Source organism: Apis florea, unplaced genomic scaffold (assembly GCF_048593485.1).
Source record: "Apis florea isolate Af1SG1 unplaced genomic scaffold, ASM4859348v1 contig_3496_pilon, whole genome shotgun sequence".
Taxonomy (NCBI): Eukaryota; Metazoa; Arthropoda; class Insecta; order Hymenoptera; family Apidae; genus Apis; species Apis florea.
The window spans coordinates 7,668,721-7,692,106 of NW_028256773.1; the positions used below are offsets into that span (position 1 = coordinate 7,668,721).

General features: G+C 23.9%; 4 protein-coding genes across 10 annotated transcripts; 1 reads left to right on the forward strand and 3 right to left on the reverse strand.

Annotated features, from left to right (window-relative positions):
- Positions 1–65: 65 nt before the first annotated feature.
- On the reverse strand, positions 66–4,521 carry LOC100871962 (uncharacterized). 2 transcript variants are annotated; one of them, XM_003690481.4, is made up of 3 exons: positions 3,835–4,521; positions 2,770–2,958; positions 66–2,595 (listed from the first exon to the last, which is right to left on the reverse strand). In XM_003690481.4, the coding sequence occupies exons 1-3, from the start codon at positions 4,084–4,086 to the stop codon at positions 2,413–2,415; spliced, it is 624 nt and encodes a 207-aa protein (XP_003690529.1). In that variant the 5' UTR covers positions 4,087–4,521; the 3' UTR covers positions 66–2,412. The 2 variants fall into 2 exon arrangements, with proteins under 2 accessions (XP_003690529.1, XP_003690528.1); XM_003690480.4 differs by having other exon boundaries at positions 66–2,649; positions 3,835–4,504.
- Positions 4,522–7,619: 3,098 nt separating this feature from the next.
- On the forward strand, positions 7,620–13,643 carry Vps8 (vacuolar protein sorting 8). 2 transcript variants are annotated; one of them, XR_015293830.1, is made up of 15 exons: positions 7,620–7,766; positions 8,103–8,381; positions 8,459–8,752; positions 8,820–9,038; positions 9,115–9,294; positions 9,370–9,615; positions 9,693–9,833; positions 9,888–10,343; positions 10,459–11,204; positions 11,461–11,845; positions 11,938–12,105; positions 12,172–12,319; positions 12,440–12,559; positions 12,797–13,010; positions 13,093–13,643. XR_015293830.1 is itself a non-coding variant. In XM_003690478.4 (15 exons), the coding sequence occupies exons 1-15, from the start codon at positions 7,686–7,688 to the stop codon at positions 13,192–13,194; spliced, it is 3,900 nt and encodes a 1,299-aa protein (XP_003690526.2). In that variant the 5' UTR covers positions 7,620–7,685; the 3' UTR covers positions 13,195–13,643. The 2 variants fall into 2 exon arrangements, 1 of the variants encoding a protein (XP_003690526.2); XM_003690478.4 differs by having other exon boundaries at positions 12,440–12,680.
- A 20-nt stretch (positions 13,644–13,663) lies between these two features.
- LOC105737254 (uncharacterized) lies at positions 13,664–15,601 on the reverse strand. The gene is made up of 4 exons (XM_012494586.3): positions 14,970–15,601; positions 14,483–14,848; positions 14,113–14,322; positions 13,664–14,021 (listed from the first exon to the last, which is right to left on the reverse strand). The coding sequence occupies exons 2-4, from the start codon at positions 14,624–14,626 to the stop codon at positions 13,740–13,742; spliced, it is 636 nt and encodes a 211-aa protein (XP_012350040.1). The 5' UTR covers positions 14,627–14,848; positions 14,970–15,601; the 3' UTR covers positions 13,664–13,739.
- A 700-nt stretch (positions 15,602–16,301) lies between these two features.
- scny (ubiquitin specific peptidase 36) lies at positions 16,302–21,813 on the reverse strand. Of its 5 annotated transcripts, none has more exons than XM_031920434.2 (8): positions 21,627–21,813; positions 20,205–20,749; positions 19,990–20,097; positions 19,638–19,864; positions 19,157–19,555; positions 18,145–19,091; positions 17,922–18,058; positions 16,302–17,398 (listed from the first exon to the last, which is right to left on the reverse strand). In XM_031920434.2, exons 2-8 carry the CDS (start codon positions 20,698–20,700, stop codon positions 17,058–17,060), a joined length of 2,655 nt encoding a protein of 884 aa, XP_031776294.1. In that variant the 5' UTR covers positions 20,701–20,749; positions 21,627–21,813; the 3' UTR covers positions 16,302–17,057. The 5 variants fall into 5 exon arrangements, with proteins under 5 accessions (XP_031776294.1, XP_086769759.1, XP_086769762.1 ...); XM_086913633.1 differs by having other exon boundaries at positions 19,990–20,103; XM_086913636.1 differs by lacking the exon at positions 21,627–21,813 and adding an exon at positions 21,387–21,520.
- Positions 21,814–23,386: the final 1,573 nt, after the last annotated feature.

A 23,386-nucleotide genomic window follows, 5' to 3' on the forward strand; every position in this document is an offset into this window, starting at 1 on the left:
TTTCAATTTATTATATTTTTAGAAATCCGTACACGGAAAAAAGTGTAATAAAAAAATTTATATTAATACAATTTTTTAATCGTTTATTTTTCTCATGTAATAAGAATAGTTACATAAATGAATAAATCATTAATCAAAATAGTACGGATTTCGCGTAAATTATTGAAATAATTGTTAATTTATATTCATTTTATGATAGCATTGAATCCAGACAAAAATTAAGATTTGTTTAATTTATATGTTTTAAATATTCATATTCATAAGATTTTTAATAAATAAAATATTCATAATAAAGAAAAATTAAATGACATTTAATTTTCATTAATAATTATATTTCTAATACAAAATCAATAAAAAATTCTTTTGTTTTAAATGTTATTTCAATGTTAAATAAAATTATACATAAATAAAAATTGTATATTATTTAAAAATATTTCAATAATTATTTAAAATTTGTACCTGATAATCAGAATATCTTAACCACAGATTATCTTATGTATATTATTATGTATATACATAATATTACCCAGTCTCTATTGATATACCAAAAGTTAGTAAAATAGAGTCCAAAATTTCATCAAAGTTTTAAAGTATTTATAAAAAATGTACTTTTATTGTAATATATGTATATAGAGTATACATATATTATACATGTAACTGAAACAACTTGTATTCTTTTTTGGTTGAAGTTAGATGAAAATATTCTTAAAAAGCACATATTTTCACAACCATACTTTTTTTAAATGATATAATATAATTTTTCTAAATAATATATAGTATTATAAATGTTATAGATAATAAATGAAAAATTATTGATTTGCGAAATATTTTGGAAGAATATCTTTATTAAAGAACATACATTTTTTTCTTTACATTCTAAACATTAACTGATAACTGAATTAATTGATTTTTAATTATTATTTTACAATTATTTTGATATATTATTTATACAGAGTTAAGAACATAAATATATACTATTTTTTAAATATAAAATCTAAAATGTTCACATTTAAATCAAACAAATATGTTGAATATCGAAAAATATGTACTGAAACATTTATCATTACATCATTAACATTAATATATTATGTAATTAGAACCATATTATTGAAAGTATTGTAAATCTGACTTAAATTATTTGATTTTTATAATGGAACATTATTAAAAAATATTGAAAACATTGATTATAAAAAATACAAATATTTTTTTTTTTGATATAAAAAATTATCACAAAGTATTTGACTATCTTCTTTGATAAAGATATTCTGTTTGAACATCGAAATCAATCATTTTTTACTATGTCATTTTTTACTAATTTTTTTTTTTTGTAGACTGAGATATATATTTCTTATATAAAAAAATAACATAATTGTAAAATATACATGTATCATTAAACTTACAATATAAATAATATTAAATATAACTCTATGAATCATTTATTTTTTTCTTTTCTATCCTTTTCTTCTAACTACAATCAAATAAAGATACGATTTTCAATTACGAGAATCATCCTATATATTAATTAAATTGTTTTTATGTAAGACTAATTATAAATAACATAAGTATAAAAAAAGATGAAGTAATATAACAAAAATTGTGCAATATATTTTACTGCTCCATATCTTACACATTCATTCCAATTTAATTTGAAAAAGGAAATTGCTTTGCATTATAATTTTTATATGTTATTCTAATATATACATATCTCTTTATTTTGCTAATACAATCATGTATTAGAGCTCATTTTTCTCCATGAATATATAAATGAGCGAATACTTTGTTACAAATATTGTCAGTCACATGTAATACTGCCATTATATTAACTGGGCAGAATAATATAAAATATTATTTTTTTATACATATATTCATAACTGGTCAGTTTAGACCAATTAATATTTATCAGACTAATTACTAAATTACTATCATATCAAGACAAGTGATATTAGTATTACTATGCCATATATTTAAATAATAATAAAAATAATATCTAAAAGTATCATACTTTAAATAAATTCTTTTAAATCTTTTTATTTGTTAATTATCTGGATTCAATGCTTATCTAACATATTATCAATGATAATGGACGGAGTGGAGGAATGTATACATAAAAATTAAAGAATAAAATTTAAAAAAAATATGATAAATGATATGTTAAAACTTGTGCTGATAATTTACAGAAATAAATCATCTTATACTTTAAATGCAGGCATTCAGGAAATTCAAATAAATTCATAAAATAAACATTAATTAAAATTACTACCAGAAACAATTAAAAAAAAAATTCTCCTATTAGTAAACAAATCACACAATTTACAAAATAGCAAAAACTACAATTCAAACTTGATCCATGTAAAATTATAAGTGTTCACATCATGTGTTCTTACTATACATTAATATATTTAACCTTTGTACTCAACCTGGAATCTGATTAGTAATGGTATTAGGACCAGTAGAAAGAACCGAAGGAATTGTAGAATCTTGCATTAAAGTACGTGTTTCCTCTTCCTGATCCGAAAGTGGTATTGCTGGAGTATCATGAGAATTTGTCTGCTTCAACTTCAGTTGACTCGGCAGCTCCGTAAGTACTGGTCCGTACTGCGAAGTGGAACCCACCAGCAAGTCAGTTGATGGATTCAAACCGCCCAACATCTTTCCTCATAGCAACGCGTATATAAGATAAAGAAACGAACGTACGAGCCAGAACTTGGATGACTTCCGGTAAATAAAACCAAACATAAAATATATATGTATTAAAAATGTCTTGCTTACCTGACCACTACTTCCAACCATTCCACCTCTTGGAGATTTACCACGACGGAAGAAACGCAACCAAGCCCAACCAAAACCCAATAGAAGCCCTATTAAAATCATGCTAGCACTTAAGGCTATGGAACTTTTTGCTGCATCTTCAATATGTTCTTCAATGCTTGTTGCAGATGTGGTAGGATGTTCATTTACCTTTTTATATAAATTATTTTCTAATTTAATTTCAATATAATATATAATATATATATTATATATATTTCATGAATATATTTATATATGTATGTAAATTGTATGTATATATACATATATATACAATACAATAAATTTTTATATATATAGAATATATATATAAATAATAGTTTATATATATATATATATATATATATATATATATATATATATATATATATATATATATATATAAAATATAGATAAAATAATCTATTATAATCCAAATATAGAATTGATAATCCATCATATCCAAGTATGAAATCAATTGATAAAGTAATCTATTATAAAAATAAAAAAAAATTTTATAAATTTTATAAATATATTTATAGAAAAATATATAATTAAGCAAAAATATATATATATATAAATATAACAAAAATGATAATATCTTTTTCTTATTTTTAAATTTATTTTTAAATTTTATATGAATTTATATAATAAGAGAAGAAATGAAAATAAGATTGAAAACTCTTATGTTTAATTTTATCATTTATATAAATATAAAACAAATATTTTATTAGTATTATTATATAAGATATTATTTATAATAATAAAAAACAATTTCTTTTTTAAAATATAAACTAAATGAAATATTTTACATTGAGATAAAAATTATTGCAAATTTTTAAATATTAAATTAACAATTAGAAAAACTAAATAAATATATATGTATTTATCATACATTTATTTTGAGTATAAATATTATTTATTGCAAATGCAAATTCATTTAAATAAATATATCATGTTAATATCATATATTCCTGAAGATTAAAATATTCATATAAAAAGAATAATAAGAACCATAATATTATAAGATTATCAAATATTTTTAATTACCTCTATTTTATTTTCTTGTGATGTGTCATCTGATACAAAACTGACCAACATCGTCGTTAAACCAGCAATAAAAAATGATAAAGCAATTGAGAGTAATACCCATTCAAACCATTTTCTAGAGCTAAGTTTATGTCTTGATATAATCCTCCAGAAACCACTTCTTAAACTGCCACCACCTCCAGCACCATCACCTCCGCTATCGTATGTATAACCTACTGTTGTAGGTTGATAAACAGCACCACTATCTGGCATATCTTCTCGTGAAATATACGCAATTTTTACAACTTTTTAGGCCCAAAAATGGGCACTTCGTAATCACACGAAAAACTTTTAATTAAAAGATTATTAATAAGAGATAAGTAAAAATAGTATTGCTTAACGCAAGGTACTAAGAGATAATACTTTACTACTATGTCAACGTATCAAATTTTGATTATTGTCTATAATTATATTTAAACTTCTATTCCATACACTGGAATATTAATTTTTCACAATTTTCTTGCTATATATTCACATGCATATAAGTATATATACATAAATTCGCAATGCAGATACAATATGACATACAGATACCTAGATATTACGTATTAAAAATCTTTTACGAATGTCATAGATATCGTGAATTACAGACATACGAGTAGTATTAACAAAATGTATCTACTTCAAAATATTGATTATTATAGTCGTACGATGGCACCACAAGCGGATTTACATACTAAATATAAACACTTATATATACACTAATATTGTTAGTATGAAAATAATGTTTCATAAGTATTTACATAAATTAATTTTAAAAAGACATTCGAAGAATATTTCATAATTTGATAACATAATCCTATAAAAAAAAATAATATTTAAAATATTTCATTATTTTTAAATAATACACGTTATAATATTTCTCATTTGCTTAGAATTAAAAAACTGTCAAAAAATAATTAATTCGTGATAATATAACAGAATTAATTAGGTTATTTGTTAGTAAAAATTTCGATTTTGTATCAAGAAGATAATTAGATAGAAAATAATACATTATTTTGTTAATATTTCTAAAAATGGAAAACTTTTATATATTTATCTATAAATTATCATTTACATGTTTATTATTATATTACTCATTTTTTTAGATTTTGAATCGTTTTTTCAATTGTCTTTTCATTACTTACTTATCTTAACATACTTACTTTTTGATATTTATCATACAGCTTCTGCAATAAGAACTGTATTTTTTGGCATTTTTTTAAACAATTTTTAAGAATTTTGAAATATATCGAATTACATAATTTTATATTATATTATTCTCTATAAAAAAACTAGTAAATTATTTATAATCAAAAATAACTTAAGAGATTTAAGTATGCTTAATTATTTTTTAAATTAATAATTTTTAAATTATGATTTAATATTTTTTTTTATAGAAAATATCAAATATATTGATTCATGTATAAAAAAATTATATAATTTCTTTAAAAAAAAATAAAGTTGAGCTTTGCAATTAATTTATATGTCATACGAAAAAATTAATAATATTAGAACATAACCGTCTTGAACTCATTTTTTCATTGAATTTCATTTTTTATGAAATATTTTTCTTTAAATAACGATAATAATAACATAAAGATAGTAGAAATAATAGAAGATAATAACATTAGATGAAATACCTTATATATTTTTGAAAATAGATATAATTAATAAATATCACATGTATAACTTTATACTTCGATATAAGTAAAATAATGAAAAAATTATTTTGACAAAATTATGACAAATTTAATGATAAGTTGATAAGATGACAAAATTAAAAGATAAGTATAAAAGTAAATATATTAAATTCTAGAAAATTTTTATATATTATTTCTTTTAAAATTATATTCTTCTGATATAAAAATTGAAAATTAGAAATAAAAATTTCTGTCTCAACATTTCAGAAAAAATTTCGCATATCATCTTCTATTTTATTATATTCCTTTAATACAAAATTAAAAATTTGGTCAAAAATTTTATTGCAAAAATTTCGATTTTATATCAGAATTTGATTGAAAGGGTGTGTTATTTTTATTTTTTTTTTCCTAAAATGAAAACTTTTATAAAATTTTATATATATGTAAAATTATTATTTGTATACTTATTTATTGCAGCATTCTTTTTTTTTTAATTTTAAATATTTTTAAGAATTTTTTAAATGTTTTCTTAATTCTATCTATTTTTATATACTTATTTTTATATATTTACCTTTTATAACTTGTTATATAATTAATTACTTGCTTTTATTTATTTACTTAAATTAATATTTAATTATAATAATTATGATAATTAGCATCAATATGTTAATGTAAAATGAAGTTTTTTAAAATTCTAACCATTTTTAATTAATTAACAATTTTAATGAACATAAATATAAAAATTTTTTCATCATTTTGAAATTTAAAATTCATTTTCAAAAAATATTTTATATTTTTGAAAATGAATTAGCTGACCTATATATATATATATATGTATATATGTGTACAAAAATAGGCATGTATATATTTATGCATATAAAAATTAAATCAGATAAATTTTGTTAAGATTTTTAATCTATAAATTAAGCAAAATAGATTATATAAAATTAATCAAATATTGGAGCTATTTTTGAATGCACAAATTTTACAAAGATAAAAAGAAATAGAAATAGTGAGAAAAAAACAAAAATAGAATAAAAATTGAAGAGAAATCTGTATAATCTTTACAGTGTTATAGATACAACACAAATATAAATAAAAACAAATAGTAAAAAAAAGATAAAAATAGAACAAGAATTGATTATCAATACCATCTGTTAAGTATCAAAGAAATCACTTTAAAGATAAGACAAAATAGAAGAAAATTTATTTTATCATCGCTCAAGAGATGGCGTTAGAAATCATTTATATTATTTCTATCTTTTATTATTTGTTTTTTATTTTATATGTGTATTCTAAGGATGATAATGATTCTCTAATTTTTATTTTATTTCTATCCTTTTTCTATTATTTGTTCTCTTTGTCTATAGTTGTTCTAAATAAATGAGATATATCAATCAATCGAATATATTTTCATTATTTCTCTTTTAAAATTAGAATATGTTTGTAAAAAAAAATATAAATATGAATTTTTAATGTAAAAAATATAGATTACATAAAAATATACATTTTCGGCTTTATAATATATCTCTAAGACGACAATCTCACAAAATATATTCTGACACGAGGCACCGCTTAATGACAGCAATGTGATTTAAACGAACGAAAGCCTTTCGGCTTAATAAAAATAATAGAAAGAAATTTTAAAGCATTCTATTGAATATAGAAGATTCATTTATCAAATTTATTTGCTATTTATATCTTGTCAAGCATTTTTAATACATATAGTTAACAATTCAAATATTGTTAGAAATTATTATAGCAACTTAACAGTATTCGTTTATAATAATATAAATGTAATTATGTGTAAAATGCATATTTCATATATATCTACAAAATATTCTAATAATATTTCTTTTATAATAATGTTTCTTATTTATAATTTTATATTGAAATTTAATTTCAATTTCAACTATTATTAACATTGCAATTTTATTCTGAGCCAATCGGTTTAGAATAATATTAAAATAGTAAAGAAATCCTATATTTCCGAAATATAAAACAAAAAATACATTAAATATCAGATCTTTTCTGTATCTTGTTTGTAATTCGAGCTTTATCTAAATATATATACATATATGATAACAGAATAAAATCTAATCTTATATACATATTTTTTATATTCTATAGTTTAACGAGAGACCGCTATATTTACGTATGTCAGCTGTGGAATGACAGGTGGGATAAAAAATGGCTGAAAATGGGTTGGGGTCGGATGCTGGGTCTCAAGAATATCTTGCAACTGAAGTTATCAATTTAGATATTGAAGAAGTATGTAATTACATTAATTATAAAAATATTTATATAAGTTATACAAAGTTTTTAATTTTTAGGTTATGTTTTTATAACATCCAATTTTCTTATTTTGTTTATAAATATATATTTCTTATTTTGTTTATAAATATAATATTAAATGCAATTATTATATTAAATTATATTTTATTAATATTGAAATTCTTTTTTAAATTATTTTTAATTTATTTTATATATTTTCTCTACTTAAACTCTTGTTTAAATCTAATAAATTTAATTGTATTATTATTTATATTACATAATTTTACTATTAACACTATTAAAAATAATATTATTCTATATATCTAATTTTAGTTGGATAACACAGAATATGCTATACCAGCTGTGGAAGAATTACCTTCCTTAGAAAGTATATTAACAGAACCTGATTGTGCATCATTATCTGGGACAGATGATGATTTTGGTTTAACACAAGGTGAAAAATTAGGAAGTAGTGAAACAACAAGTGTTGGAAGTCATCTGTCATTAAACTCTTTAAATAAAATCAATAAAACTTCACAATCAACATTTTCTGGTGCTATTTTAAGGCATGTTATATTAAAAGGAATATCATCACAAATTGTATCAGCTAGTGTAAGCAAAAATTTTTTAAAATATCTTTATAATCACAATGAATTTATAGTATATTATTTTTAATTATATTTATATAGGAAAAAGTCAATGCTGGTTTAGCAAGTGCAGTTGCTGCAGGAGGGAATATGTTAGTAGTTGGTACTAGTCATGGTCTGGTATTAGGTTTTGATTCTTCACAAACATTAAGATGGTGTGATCAAGAAACAAGACATCAAGGATCAGTATCTGCATTATGTTTTAATCATGATGGAAGTAGAGTATTAGCTGGCTTTGCTAGAGGACATATATTAATGATAGATAGTTCCAATGGAAAAGTATTAAGGACACTTACTGATGTTCATCCTCTTGATACAGCTGTATTACATGTTAAAGTGAGATCAATTTATATTATATTAGTATTTAACATATGATTTTGGTAATAAAATATGACATATACAGTTCACAGATTCACCTAAGGTAGCATTATGTAGTGATAGTGGTGGATCTGTTTTTGAATTGAATTTTACAAGAGTTATGGGAGTGAGAGGCTGTGAAAGCAGGTGTTTATTTAGTGGATCTAGAGGTGAAGTGTGTACATTAGAACCTTTGTTATTGAATCATCTGCCATCACATACTCTGAAAAATTATACTTTAGTGGCAATGGCAACATTATCAAAGGTTCTTTACTTAACATTAAAAAAAAATAAAAACTTATTAAATATATATATAATTTTATATTATTTAAATTTTTCAGGTAATAGTAGTATGCATAAGACCTAGAATGCGTGTTGTGTTAACTCATCCTTTATCTGGTGCTCCTATAGCACCACCACAATTATCTTGGCAACTTGTTGTTATACAAGCAGCAGACGCTTCTCGTGTAATTGATCCTGTTTTAGCTCTTGCAAGAGATGATGTGGTTCACTTTTATCAAGTATTGTGATTTTATAAAATATAATTCTCTTTAGCAATTATATTATAAATAAATTTATATTAAATTGTTGGCTAGGTATGTACTGAAGCTGGTTCAAGAGTAAAATTATCTCCTTTACGAAGAATGACTCTACCCTATACAATAAGTAACTTACGATGGTTAAATCCAAGATCATTGGCGGTATTAGATACTCAAGAAAGATTACATTTATTAGATGTAAGAGCACAGGATAATTTGGAAACGTTAGATATGAGTCGTGTTGGTATTTCCTATGCATCTAGCCATTTTAAAGGTCTGTCTACTGGTGGGAATGTTTCAAAGGTATCATTTAATTAAATTATTATATTAAGTAATTATTAAATTTAAATTAATAATCATATTGTTTTGATTTTGAATAGGCAATGGCATTGGCTGGTGAACGAGCATGTTATAATACTGTAGTAACATTTGGTACTCAACTTTTACTATTGGGTACTAAAAGTTTACATGTAGTTTGTATACGAACATGGACTGAACGATTGAGACATTTGACAATGCAGGTTTGTATTGAAATTATTTAATTTTTTATTTTATTACATTTTTTATGATTTTAGAGAAGGTTTCCAGAAGCATTAGCATTAGGACTTTCTTTTTATCAAGATAAAGGAAAAGCAGTTGTCGGTCTTCGTGGTTCAAAGCAACGTCGTAAACAAATAGCTCGTGATAAAGTATGTCAAGTTTTGATTCAATATATGGAAGAATTGAATCATTGTCTTGCAGACGAAAATGCAGAATTTGAAATAGTCACAACTTGTGTAGATTATTGTATACAATTAGAAAATACAGATTTATTATTTGGAAAATTATGGGACTTAGTTTCGGAATCCGAGGGATTAAAGGCAAGTTATTTACATGCCCTTGAAAATCCATTATTGGATGGGAGTTTACGACCGCGATTACCACCATTAATTGCTCAACAATTAGTTACGCTTTATGACCAAGAAGGAAAAGTAGATTCACTTCAAGCAATTATAGTGTTATTAGATGTTGATTGTTTAGATATTCACCAAGTAAGTGAAGATATTTATATTTTCTTAATGTTTTTACTGAATAAAATAAAAAAAATTATTTATAAAAATTAGTTCTGAAAATATGTATAATTATTTGTATTTAAAAATATCGTAGGTAACGACACTTTGTCGGCAACGGGGTCTTTGGGAAGCTTTAATACATCTTCAAACGACAGCATTAGGTGATTTTACTGCTTCAATTCATCAATTAGTACCGATATTGCAAAGTATGTTAACGAATTCAAAAGATTCGTTAACTCGAGATAGTATACAACTTGGCAATGCACTTCTAGTTTATGCTAGTTGCTGCCTTGCTGGTCGTGGTTTTCCTCGGGATGAACTCCCCGAGGGTATGTCTCAGAGAGCAAAAACAGATGTATTAAGAGCATTACTTTCACAGCATTCAAGTTTGGCTAATGATACAGAAAGGCAATATCCTTATCTCAGAACTTTACTGCAGTTTGATGCAAAAGGATTTCTCGATGTGATAGCAATTGCCTTTCAAGAACCGGAATTCACGTCTGAGATGGGCCTCAGACAACGGCAAAGACTCATAGATATACTATTAAATATTATTATGCCTAGTACACCATTAAGTCCAAGAAATCCTGATTATATTACTGACGAACAAAGAAATTTAGTTCTTATATTTATAGCTAATGAAGTTGCAGAAAATACTGTTACTTTAGAACCTAGTATGTTAAATAAAATGATAGAAATATTATGTACTGATTCAAGTATGGGAACATCAAAAGAGCTTAAGACTGATAAAGAAAATGCAATATTAGGATTATTGCGTTCAAAAAAATTGCGTAATATATCGGATAATACTTTACTTAATTTGGCAGAAAGAGCTAATTTGTAAGTATGTATATATGTGAATATAAATATTATAAATATGATGCAGTGTTAAATTTTGTATTACATATTGTAATTTAAATTAAATTGTGTATTATATCTTTTAATTATTCGATATAATAGAATATATTCATAATAGGAAAAGTTATAATATATTTTTATTTAATATTAATAAATTAATATTAATAAATATATATAGTATACATAGTGTATATATAGTTATACATAGTAACTTGTATCGTAGTATGTAATGTTACAGTATGCGTGTTGCGGAATTATTATATAGTGCTAGAGAAGATTGGATCGCAGTTTGTAAATGTATGATAATGCATCCATCTCGACATCATGATATTTGGGTCTGGTTAAAACATCTTTCTTCAAATTCATTGCAAGAAGTTGTAATACAAAATGCAGAAGCTCTAGTGGAAATTAATGCAAATCAATTTGCTATATTGATAGCAACACATTTACAAAATAAAACTTCTGAAATATTACAAAAATTAAAAAATGCAAATTTGCAATATGCTTTATTAGAAGCTCTATATCAAATAGTACAATATAAAGAAGAAGATATTACGTTAGAGCTTACGACTGAAATGTTAGAAAAATATTTAGAATTAATGTGCGAATTGCAACCAGATCATGTTAGTAAAATTTTATAATATATCAAAATATTAAAAATATATTAATTATTAATTATTAATTTTAATTTATATATATATTTTTTTTAATATAGGTTGTTGAACATATTCAAGGATTTCATGGTTGTAGACTAAATGAAGCATTACAAATAGTTCAAAAAGCAAATCATAAAGATGCAGAAGCAGTAATGTTAGAAAAATTGGGAAATTATCAGGATGCATTTGATATTCTTTTAAAAGAATTTCAATATAATTTAGAATTGGTATATTTTATGAGAATAATAAAATATTAATTACATTATATCTATTTTAATAAAAATTATTTTTAGTATTGTCAAAACAAAGTATCAGAAAATGTACCAATTCAAAACGCAATACAACTTGCCGGAATATGCAGACGATCAGCAGGAAATTTAGATTGGATGCCACTTGTGGAAACTATACTTCAAACACATTCAAATAGTAATGATGAAAAAGGTATACTATATTTTGATGTCGATCTAATTGATAATAGTTTCTAATCATTTCGATGATTTTACTATAAAAATATAAAATTATATGATATAATATTATTATAGTAATGTATATACATTACAGTTGAAAAATTAAGTGGAAAATTATTAAGAATTGCATTAGAATTTCTTAGTGGTACAACAGCATTATCGACTGTATTAGAACAAATATTAAAGCATCCATTGGCAACAAGTGGAACAATAGGTGATATAAGACAATTATTATCTGGAGTACTTACACATTCTCGATATGAACAAACTTTAGTTGAAACTACTGCACGTTTAGTCAGTTTGGAACTTCACAAAGCACTGAAAAAATCACTTAGGTATTAAATAATTGTAAAAATTAATGTCTATAGACATTAAAGAATTCTAAAAATAATAATTATACTATAATACTAACTATAATACTAAATATAATACTAACATTTTTATTTTATAGGGATGCGGGAAAAGCTTGTGCCAGCGTATCAATAATATGTCCAATATGTAGACATTTGTTATCACAATGTACAGATTATATAATAGTTTTCAGTTGTGGACATGGTTTTCATTTGGAATGTTTGGGAGAACCTAAATCTTGTTATAAATGTTTAAATTCTAAAGGATGGGCACCTATAGTTACTAATATTATACATACTACTAAATCATTCCATGTAAATAATGTTTTAATTTTGTTTTCATTATATTGTTTTAATGAAATTAAGTATATTCAAATTAAAATTTCTTATTTTTTAGGAACACAAACAAATTCTACCACCAGAATTTATGCGAAATAAAGATCTTTCTTTAAGACTTGCACCACCTACTTCTTTGCCAGATCTTGAGGGTATCTTTTAATCTAGTCTTTGAATATAAAAATTTGATATTACATTCATTACTAATATGTAATGATTTGTTAGTAAAAATTTGTGTTATACATGTATATTACATTGGACTTTTTACTTTTCATTCCATGAATATAATACATTGTTCTTTTATTATATTTCATATGAAAAATTAAATTATAATCATTTTTAAGAGGCTCCTTTTTATAAATATAAAAATATGCCATCCAGTTTTATTATATCTTTAATAACTTCTCAGACTTCTGTATATTTAAATAATTTTTCTTGGCAGGATTCAAATATTATATTTGTATATTGTAAATTAATATAATTATATTATTATATGTATAGTATAGATAAAAATTTGTATACTTTTACTTCGATGTAAATTTCATTTGTTCAGTATGCAGTATGTTGCCAAATATCAATCAAATAAATAAAGAAAATAATTAAATGAATAAATTTATCCTTTAAGAATTATGTACATCTAGACAATAGTTTATTTTGAAAATTTTTAATGTTTTAAATCTAAAACTATATACATATTACAAATACTTTTTATGTTGGATAATATGGATAAATCGTTTTACGTTTAACATTTTTGATAATAAAAACCGGTTTTTTAGGCATATTTTCGATTAGAACGTAATTAGGATCTATAGATTCATAACCGAGTAATTCACCAGTTAATAATTTCGCAACTAACGAAAAAATACTTAAATCAGGTAAAAATGATTTTTTTGTAGGTAATAATTCAACATTGGTAACATATTTGTCAATTGCAGATTCCAATTTTATTAAATGTGGAGTAATATTTGATATAGATAAGTATTGCTGTAACTGCAATTTGAAAAATATTATCTTATTATTTTGTCTAACTTATATTAAATATTAATATCTATATTTTTAAGAAAGTAAGCAAGTTTTTTACCTTGCTGTCACATTTTTTTAAAATGTTTATAAGTTCTTCGCTTTCGTTAATTAACTTGTATCCTTTTAATACGTATTCATGATCATAAGCAGATTCACAAATTTGTTTCAATAGAAAAATTTCTTTTTTTATCTTATCCAAAAGTAATGATAATGGTACTCCATGTAATGTTCGACTAGCCATTCGAATCTTAGAATATTTTTCATAAATCTAGATAAATATGTATATTTTATAATTTAAATTTTTATATTTTTTTTCAACAAAATTTTGTTATTTTGAAATAAAAATACATAAGATAATATTAAATTAGAGAAAATAAAGATATATAATCTAGACAATAAAAATATATTTTAAGAATAAAACATATTACCTGACGATTTACACAAGTCCACGAATTTGAAATTTGATCGGCAAATTGTTTTATTTCATTTTCTGTTGGCTGATATGCTTCAGCTAATTTCCATAAAGAATTAAGTTTATCTGTGAGACTACGTGATATATTATGAAACCACATGAGTTTAATATCCAATTCGTAATTGATTTTTAAATTATAGTGATTTTCTATTCGTAAGATCGCTACCTAAATAAATGTTGACAATGCGTTGTGTTGTGTTGCTCATTTATTTACATCTTTTTAAATTAATTCTTCAAGTAATGCACTTTTCCATTTTTTAAAATTTTTTTTTATTTTTTAATAACTATCAATCATGGTTGTTAATTTTTTAACTCTTTCATGCTAAGCAATTGAAAAACATATCTCAGAAATCAATATTTTTATCAATAATTTAAATAAAATTAATGATAATTAATCAATACAAATATATTTCAAGCATGAAAGGGTCAAATTGTTTACTCACATTTCTTTCGAGTGTTTTTATGAGTTCGCTATATGAAGAATCCTCCTTTTTCGTCAAAAGCTCCATTTAAAAATGATAAATTTGATGAACGAATATATATAATTAACTCTTAATAATAAATTATAAGAATATGACATGAAAATAAAAATGGATTACATGCGTTTAGAGATTACATTTTCTTCGCTCGAAAATGCGATAGTCTTTTTGTTTTCTTTATAATATAAATGAATTGGTTTCTATGGATTTATTCTCTATTCACTCTGTTCGTATCGATAGTTCGAATGTTGTACAAACGACAATTTCGGTCTTATTCATAGTATTTAATACATAAATTAAATCTGGCGTTTACTGTCATTTATTAATATACAGAGCGATATCACATATGTTTATATCTGATATACTAATTCTATCAAACTTTGAATTTCATTTTTCAAATGACACATGAATTTGTATGATGTCGGAACCATTATTATTTTAGCGGATGCAATAACATCGTGCTTAATTTAAGGCTATATTACGGTAATTACATTATATTCACCGTAATATCAAGCTAATGTGATTATTCAATTGCAACTAATATTTAGGATAAAGATATAGGTCCAACATTTAAATCATGTCATCTTCTGAAAAACATTGGATATCATAAAATCTGCAATAATCACCAGATTTTAATGTATGTTTGTTTCTTTTTTCTTTTGGCTAGTATTAATTTGTAGAATAATACAACGAGGTATTATATATAACGAGCAGGCGAAAAAGCCTTTTTTTTTATCCTTAGCTTAACAAATTATCTATGGCTTCGCAATTTTTAATGTTCTATGAAAAGTCCATAATATTAAAATTCTACACTTATTTATGTAATTTACAACTTTTTTTTCTTTTAAACTAATATTTCAATAACTTGATATTATTATTTCATTACCATTAAACACTCTTCATTCGATTATTCACAACTTTCACAAACGCTCTGGAATTATTTGTATTTATATATATATAATATTATATATATATATATATATAATATGTTAAAAAAAGAGAATTGAAGTTATGTGTATTCACAAATATGCACATTCACCATATTTGAAGAGAAATCATTTGCTTACTGTTTAATCATTGGAATTATTATGAATATATTTTTTTCCAGTAAGCAATGATTATGATCGAGCAAGATTGCTTAATCTTAAATTTTTCTCTTACAGCTCAGAGGGAGGAGTATCTTTTTTAATTAAAATAAAGGACGGATTGTTATATTATAAATGAAATTTGTTCTTTAACATAAAATTTTCAAAATGTATCTTCCATTTAATTTTGGTATCATAATTTTAAAACTAATTTATTTTTATGCATAATTTTATTTTTTGATAATTAATATTTCTTTTGTTTGAAAATGTATGGACACTTATTGAGTACATGTGACAAATATCGCGTTTACAATTTTAATTCAACAATAGTATCAATGTAATACAAATAACATAAAATTAGTATAAAATAATTATTGAAGATTTTTGTATTACTATATGAACATTAAATTGTCCTACAATTACGTAATACAAATTATGAATAATAAGAACATAATTTTACGATCGTAACTAAAACATACAAAATTTACCTAAAAAGTTATCAAACTCTTAACAATATACTATTCAAAACTTTTAAACATTGCATCCATACATACGTTCTTAATACATATTTTAAACACATTTCTAAATTAACATCGCACATATAGTACAATTCTGTAACAAATTTTGCTTTGTTCATACTGAACACAAGATTGGCAGAGCTGTTGATACTCATCCCTCATGTATTGTAGTACAATGTCTATAGACATATGTAAGCTACAAGCAATGATAGAGCACATGAAAACTCTGTCAGGAACATGCAAGATTGTTATGATGCAGTTTAGCGATTCATTACGCAAAATGTTGAACAGTTATTTTCAACATTAATTACCTAAATCAGCACTGCCACACCTGTATTTTAACTTTAATGTATTGAAAAATTATAATTTGCTTTAGCAATTGAAACTAATGAAGTCTTTCGACATCAGATTGCTTTCGAAAATTTTTTCAACAACTTATCTTTCTTATTTTACCCTCGCTGCCAATGTGCACGAGAATGATTATGATATCTGTAATATGAAGGCCTATAATTTCTACCATGCCGCGGTCGTGCATTGTTGGAAGTATTATAATAATGTCTCCGATAATAACCACCGAGAGATCGATTCCACGTTTTGCCATTTTGATATTCTTGGAAAGGATTATATCCTGTATTACTTCTTTCTTCATATGTTCGATGATCTTTTACTTTCTTTACTCGACCACGATCTATTTCTTCATCATCTGGATTGAAATGTCGTTTACGTTCTTCTCTTCTATCATTATCAACTTCTCTATCTAAGTGTGTTCTGTTGCCGTTCCAATTTATAACTGTAAACAAACAAGTTTAAGTTCGTTTTATAAAAAAATAATCATATTATGCAGATAATCTTAAAATAAAAATATTTATACACAGTTTTTAATACTTTGTCTTTTAATAGTGTTATTTAACACTTCACATAATTTTTTTCAATAAATCACAAAATATATTTTTTTTATTACTACTGACGTAACAGAGGTGTAACAAAGCAAATATTTTCAATTTAATAATTAACAATAGCTCAAAACTTTACGATTTGTAATATCTACAATTTATCATTGAGAAGCTTATAAACTTAAAATATTAAAAGTATTGAAATATTAATTTTTTGTTAAGATCATAAATAGACAGAATTTTTAATTTTAGAACATTTTAGCAAACAAGAATTTTCGTTTCTTGTACATTTTGTTCTATTGTTTTATGTAGAATTTTTGGATTTAAGACGCATGGACGCACAATGGGTTGATGGGGACTTTGTGGAAAAAGGAGCTGGATTCAATGGATTCTTGAATAAAATTCTTTTGTTGTACTGACCCGAAGAACTGCCATAACCACGATGAGACATCTTTAATAAATGAGAAACAGTATCGGAACGATTTGTCCCATTAAAGTTTCTTAAAGCTGCAGCACTGGGCGTGTTATTATTCTGATTAATTTTATGAACATCTTCTCTATGAAAATAAAAAAGATGATGCTAGTTTATTATGATTACAATATTTGTTTAATAATATTACATCAAAAACAGAACATTACTTACTTATCAGTCACGGACCATCCATTTGGTGCTGCAGTTGATGTAGGTGAGAATGATGTATCTTTTGAAACTTGCCAACCTTTTATACTACTGCTTGTAGCCTTTGTAACCACTTTGTCGTCTTGTCCTGTTTTTACTCTAACTGATTGATGCCACTTACTTTTGCTATTATTACTACCACTTTCTGTTTTACCATTTGCTTCTGATTTACCATTTTGATATTTTATTGTACTTGTAATGGTACTACAGCTAGAACCATTTTGTGTTTTTGTACATTGTGTTATATTTGTTTGATTCTGAGCACTACTGCCGTTTGTCTTAGATGTACATTTTTGTACTTCTTTTGAATTAAGAACTATTTTAGCAGTAGGTGAACTACTTTTTACTAAAGAACATTTTTGTGTACCATTAGTGGTACTAACAGAAATGTTTTTTTTTACCGAAGTATTTGAATTTGTATGATTTTTTAACGTTCCAATAGAATTAATATCTTCTTCTTCACTAGATCCATCATAAGGTACTAAACTATTTCCATTTAAAATCTTTCCATTTTTAATCAGCATAATCAATCTTGGTTGAGATTTATCTTGTAATTTTTGTGGTAATTGCGGCCCAATAAAACTTGTATTTTTTTGAGTAGTAAACTGAAGTCCTGAATTATTATTTATCGATATCTGCATACTTGATTCCAAATTTTCCGTAGTATCTTTATTAGTTGATGTACCATTAATTAATCCATTTAATGAAAGTAATCCAGATGTTGATGCTTTGGGAGCTATAGTTTTATTCATAGAATTTCCTGATGAAGATAATGTGTTATTTATAGTCATTGTACCATTTAATTTAAGAGTCTGTTGTGCTTGAATTTGAGATTGTGTTTGTTGTTCCATTTCAAAGATCATTATATAAGCATTTGTACTAAGTACATTACTCAAACTAAGTGGACGAACCTATATAAAAAAATATTTTTATTAATAAGATATTCTCGCATTTTACAAATGTTGTTAATACATACACAAGAATCATCAAAGGAATAATATTGGCCTGTCGAAACTTTAGCAACTGCAGTATAATGTCCACAATTAACTGATGGACCCATATGTGTAACTATCGACATGAGTTTATATGTAAGTGATTGTGATGGTTCTCCTGGTTCTTTCCAAAGATAAGGACCCATATCTATAGTTTGCTTGAAACCTATATGTTTAGATATTTTTCCTCCTAGAACACTGAATCTTTTTAATTGTACGCAAAGCACTTTAGGGGGTCTTTCTAAGCTAAATTGTTTTGTAGCAGGAACTCTTCTTTTGCAAGCTTCACATTTATAATCATTATTATCTAGTTGTTCACGACTAAAATAACTACTTAATGCTTCATCCAGAGTACTTGCTTTACGTATATCAACCAATAAATCCTGTAAAAATTTTAAAAATTACATTTATTTTATTATATATAATTAAAGATGTTGCTATTAAAAAATTGTATGTTATATATACTTGAAAATGTTGAAAAGTTGTAGAAACATGCCGACACTGTAAACATTTCACTTCAGTACGAATATAACCACCAAAAATTTGATTAATAGGTGTTGTTTCTTTAGAATAACTGTCTAGTTTACTAGCTTTGTGTCTTGCTAAATAAGCTTTCTCCATGCCTTCTAATAAGTAACGTAAAAACTCATGAGCATCTTCTTGCTGTCCTGGTACCATGGTTCGACAAATAACTGATGAAAAAATCAAAATCAATACAATTACATTGTTAAATATTTAACAACTTTAAGATTAGATATTAATTTTAACTTAAGATTTAACAATTTTTTAATATTTTATAAATATTTTATGTACTTACGTTTTAATTTATTATATATGTAAAATGGCTTAATGGCACATCCTGATTTTTGATGACTAAATTGTAAAGTCTTAGCCACTGCACATGTAAGGCATTCTCCACCTCCATCTAAAACTAACCTATTATCAAAATACGATACAAAACTGTGGAATTATAATCTTATTTTTTAAATTTGAAAAATGTGAAAAAGTAAGTTATATATTGTTATAACTTACCATTTTGTTCACATTTTGACGTATGATGAGAATCTGATAATAACCAATTAACAAGAGCTGGTACATGAAACAAAGCTTGGAGAGTACTATTTAAATAGCATGTATTTCCAACATTATACATGCCAGCTCCAACTGGAAATGTACCCTTCCATCCTAAGCTAACTTTCTTTGGAGAATATAAGGTAATAGTTGGTTCTGGCAAACTGGGTCCTTTACATCCTCTTTCATTCTTTTTTGTATAGTTTACTCCATCTTTTATTTTTTCATCTAAACTTTCAGAATTTGGTAAACTTAATACAATGTATTTGGCTTTGAGTTGATCTAAAATCGTAGTTTGATAATCATCCACTTCTTTATATTGAATTTCTGACTGAAGAATTCTTGATGCACTGGTAACTAAATTTGTTGACAATTCATCTGATGTTTTGGACTGATTAGTGTCTAAAGTACGACGAAGTGTAGCCGCAACTGGGTCACAAATGCTTACAGCAGGCATTTTTATTTTATTTTACTTTTTAATAGAGAAGTTTTATTATGTAATTCTCCTGTACAAAAATATAAAATATAAAAAATATTAAATATAATGTAATTATTTAATATTACTTTGTGTAATATTCATGTAATATTTGAAAGCATATAATTGTAATATAAATATAAAATATTATTTTATATCATATAAATAAACACTATTTATATATATATATATATATTTATATGTAATATTTTATTATTAATAAATAAAATAAAATTTCATTGTTTAATATTATTTATAATAATATTATATTGTCAAAAATAAATAAAAAATTTACAAAATTTTGTCGTTGAAAATATAATAAATTATTTTTTTATAATAAATAACATGATTATTACATAAACATAAACAAAATCTGCGATAAAATAATTTTCCTTTTTCTTTTTCCTCAGTTAAAGATGTATACCTACTATGAATGCATAACTTCATACATACTGAAGCAAAAGGGTTAATTTTACTAATAATTTATGATAATACTATTAATAACGAGTTGAAATAACAATATACGAATTATTCAATATAAAGTAAGAATAGATAAAATTATGTGAGACTTTTTTTGTAATTACACGACATCGTCTCGAACCTTTAATGAAGTACACTAAAAGCACGCGGCGTGCAATAGATACCGCGCCAACAGATTCATTGTTTACCTCCTTCCGATGATTATGTACGTTATAGCTTATACAAATATTTTTTCCCAATAATACCGTAACACATTTCACATTATAAACGATATTTTCCAATCACGACTACGTACAAACACAATGCTATCGATTAATTCGAAATTCCACGCGCTTACGTGCCTCGAAACGGTTACCGGATGAGTTTAACTGAGGGCGCGTGTCTCCGGCCACGAGTCATTTTTTTCCCGCGTACTTTGTTACACTTACCCCACTTAAGTTTAATTCACGTACAATAGTGACAATAATTTCAATAAGAAACACCATTAAAATTAGCACGTGTCAATATTACACGACATTTTTAGAACTATTAGTTTTGGGCATGCGAAATCAAGGCCCATCCTCTATCGTCATGTCAGCCATTTGCAATTACATCGGTAGCCATTAAACTTTTTCCGTTGGATTCTATAATCCTATCGAAAGCGCTTAAAATACCAGGTCTTGTTTTCATGTACTGGAATTATATTCATATAATTATTATATTAAGATTTTTATTATTTATATTAATTTATATTTATAAATTGCACATAAATTTTATATTTACAGTTTTCATTTTATGAAAATTTAAATAATAAATAATAAAGATAAAACAATAAAATAAATAATAAACTTAAATATTTAAAAATTTGTCAATATTTTTATTATAAATAAAAAATATAAATAAAATTAATTTTATTTGAGAAAAAACAAAATATTTCTAAATTTTTACATTTCATTTATTTCCGATTTAATTAATATAAATTAAAATTGAGAATTATTAAAAATATTTATTTTTTAATATCAAAATATGAAATAATAGTTAATTTATTGTAATATATAACGTTATTATAATATATATATAAAAAATATATATATATTTATATTTATTTTATATATATATATATGAAATAGAATACTTTAAATTAAAAACTTAGTTTATCATGAAAACAAAATTTATTTAAAAAAATAAAATATTAATTTCTATGTTATTTTTTATAAATGTGTAAATAATGTATTTATTATTATTAATATTTTAATATTATTAATAAAAAATAAAATAGTAAATGACAAAAATATATTATTATTTATTGAAATTTTTATTATTATATTAATTTGATGAAATCTCGATCTCACTTATAGTAAAATTTATTTTTATCATACTTCTACATTTAATTAAGAAATGTAATATATAATAAATTCTTTTGTTTCAAATAGATAATATTTCATTATTTATATTAAATAATGATTACTAATTTTTCAAATTTTAAGTGATGTATTTTATATTTTTTAATATCTCTTCATTTTTTGATAATTAGAACTATATTTTTTGTCATAATAGTATCTTTATTAATTCCTATTGATAATCTTTACTTACAAAATATACAGATTAACATAACTTTTAAGCGACAAGATAATAATATTTCAGATAAAATATTTTTAATATATAATAGCCATTAGTAGCAGTTTTGATACGTTTACGATGGCGAAAGGGAACATCGATATTTGGTTATTTTTTAAAACTTTCTTTTTTTACTTTTATTTTTTTATTAATATATATGTCAAAATATCTTGTGCACAAAATTTTACATGAAATAAAATTCAAGCATGCATATACTAAATAAACTATACTTGTAATCAATGTTTGTATTTTTTTCTTTTTTTTTTTTAGGAAGCCTATATTATTTTTCAAATGCTCTCTGGCAGTGATAAAACAGACTAAACTTTTCGTTACAAAAGTTTGCTTTATCCCAGTTGGTTCTTGAGAGCTATCTTTATTAATCATAAGCCTTTGACTATATTATTAAATTATTAGAAAAGAAACTCATTAATAAAAAACTGAAATGTACATACATATATATAAATTTAGAATCATTTTTATCTTTGAAATTTATCATAAAATGATATGTAACTATTAATAATTGAATTATGGAAACAATGTTGAATAGATTTATGATGGATATAACGATGAAAAATTACGCCATCGTGAACGT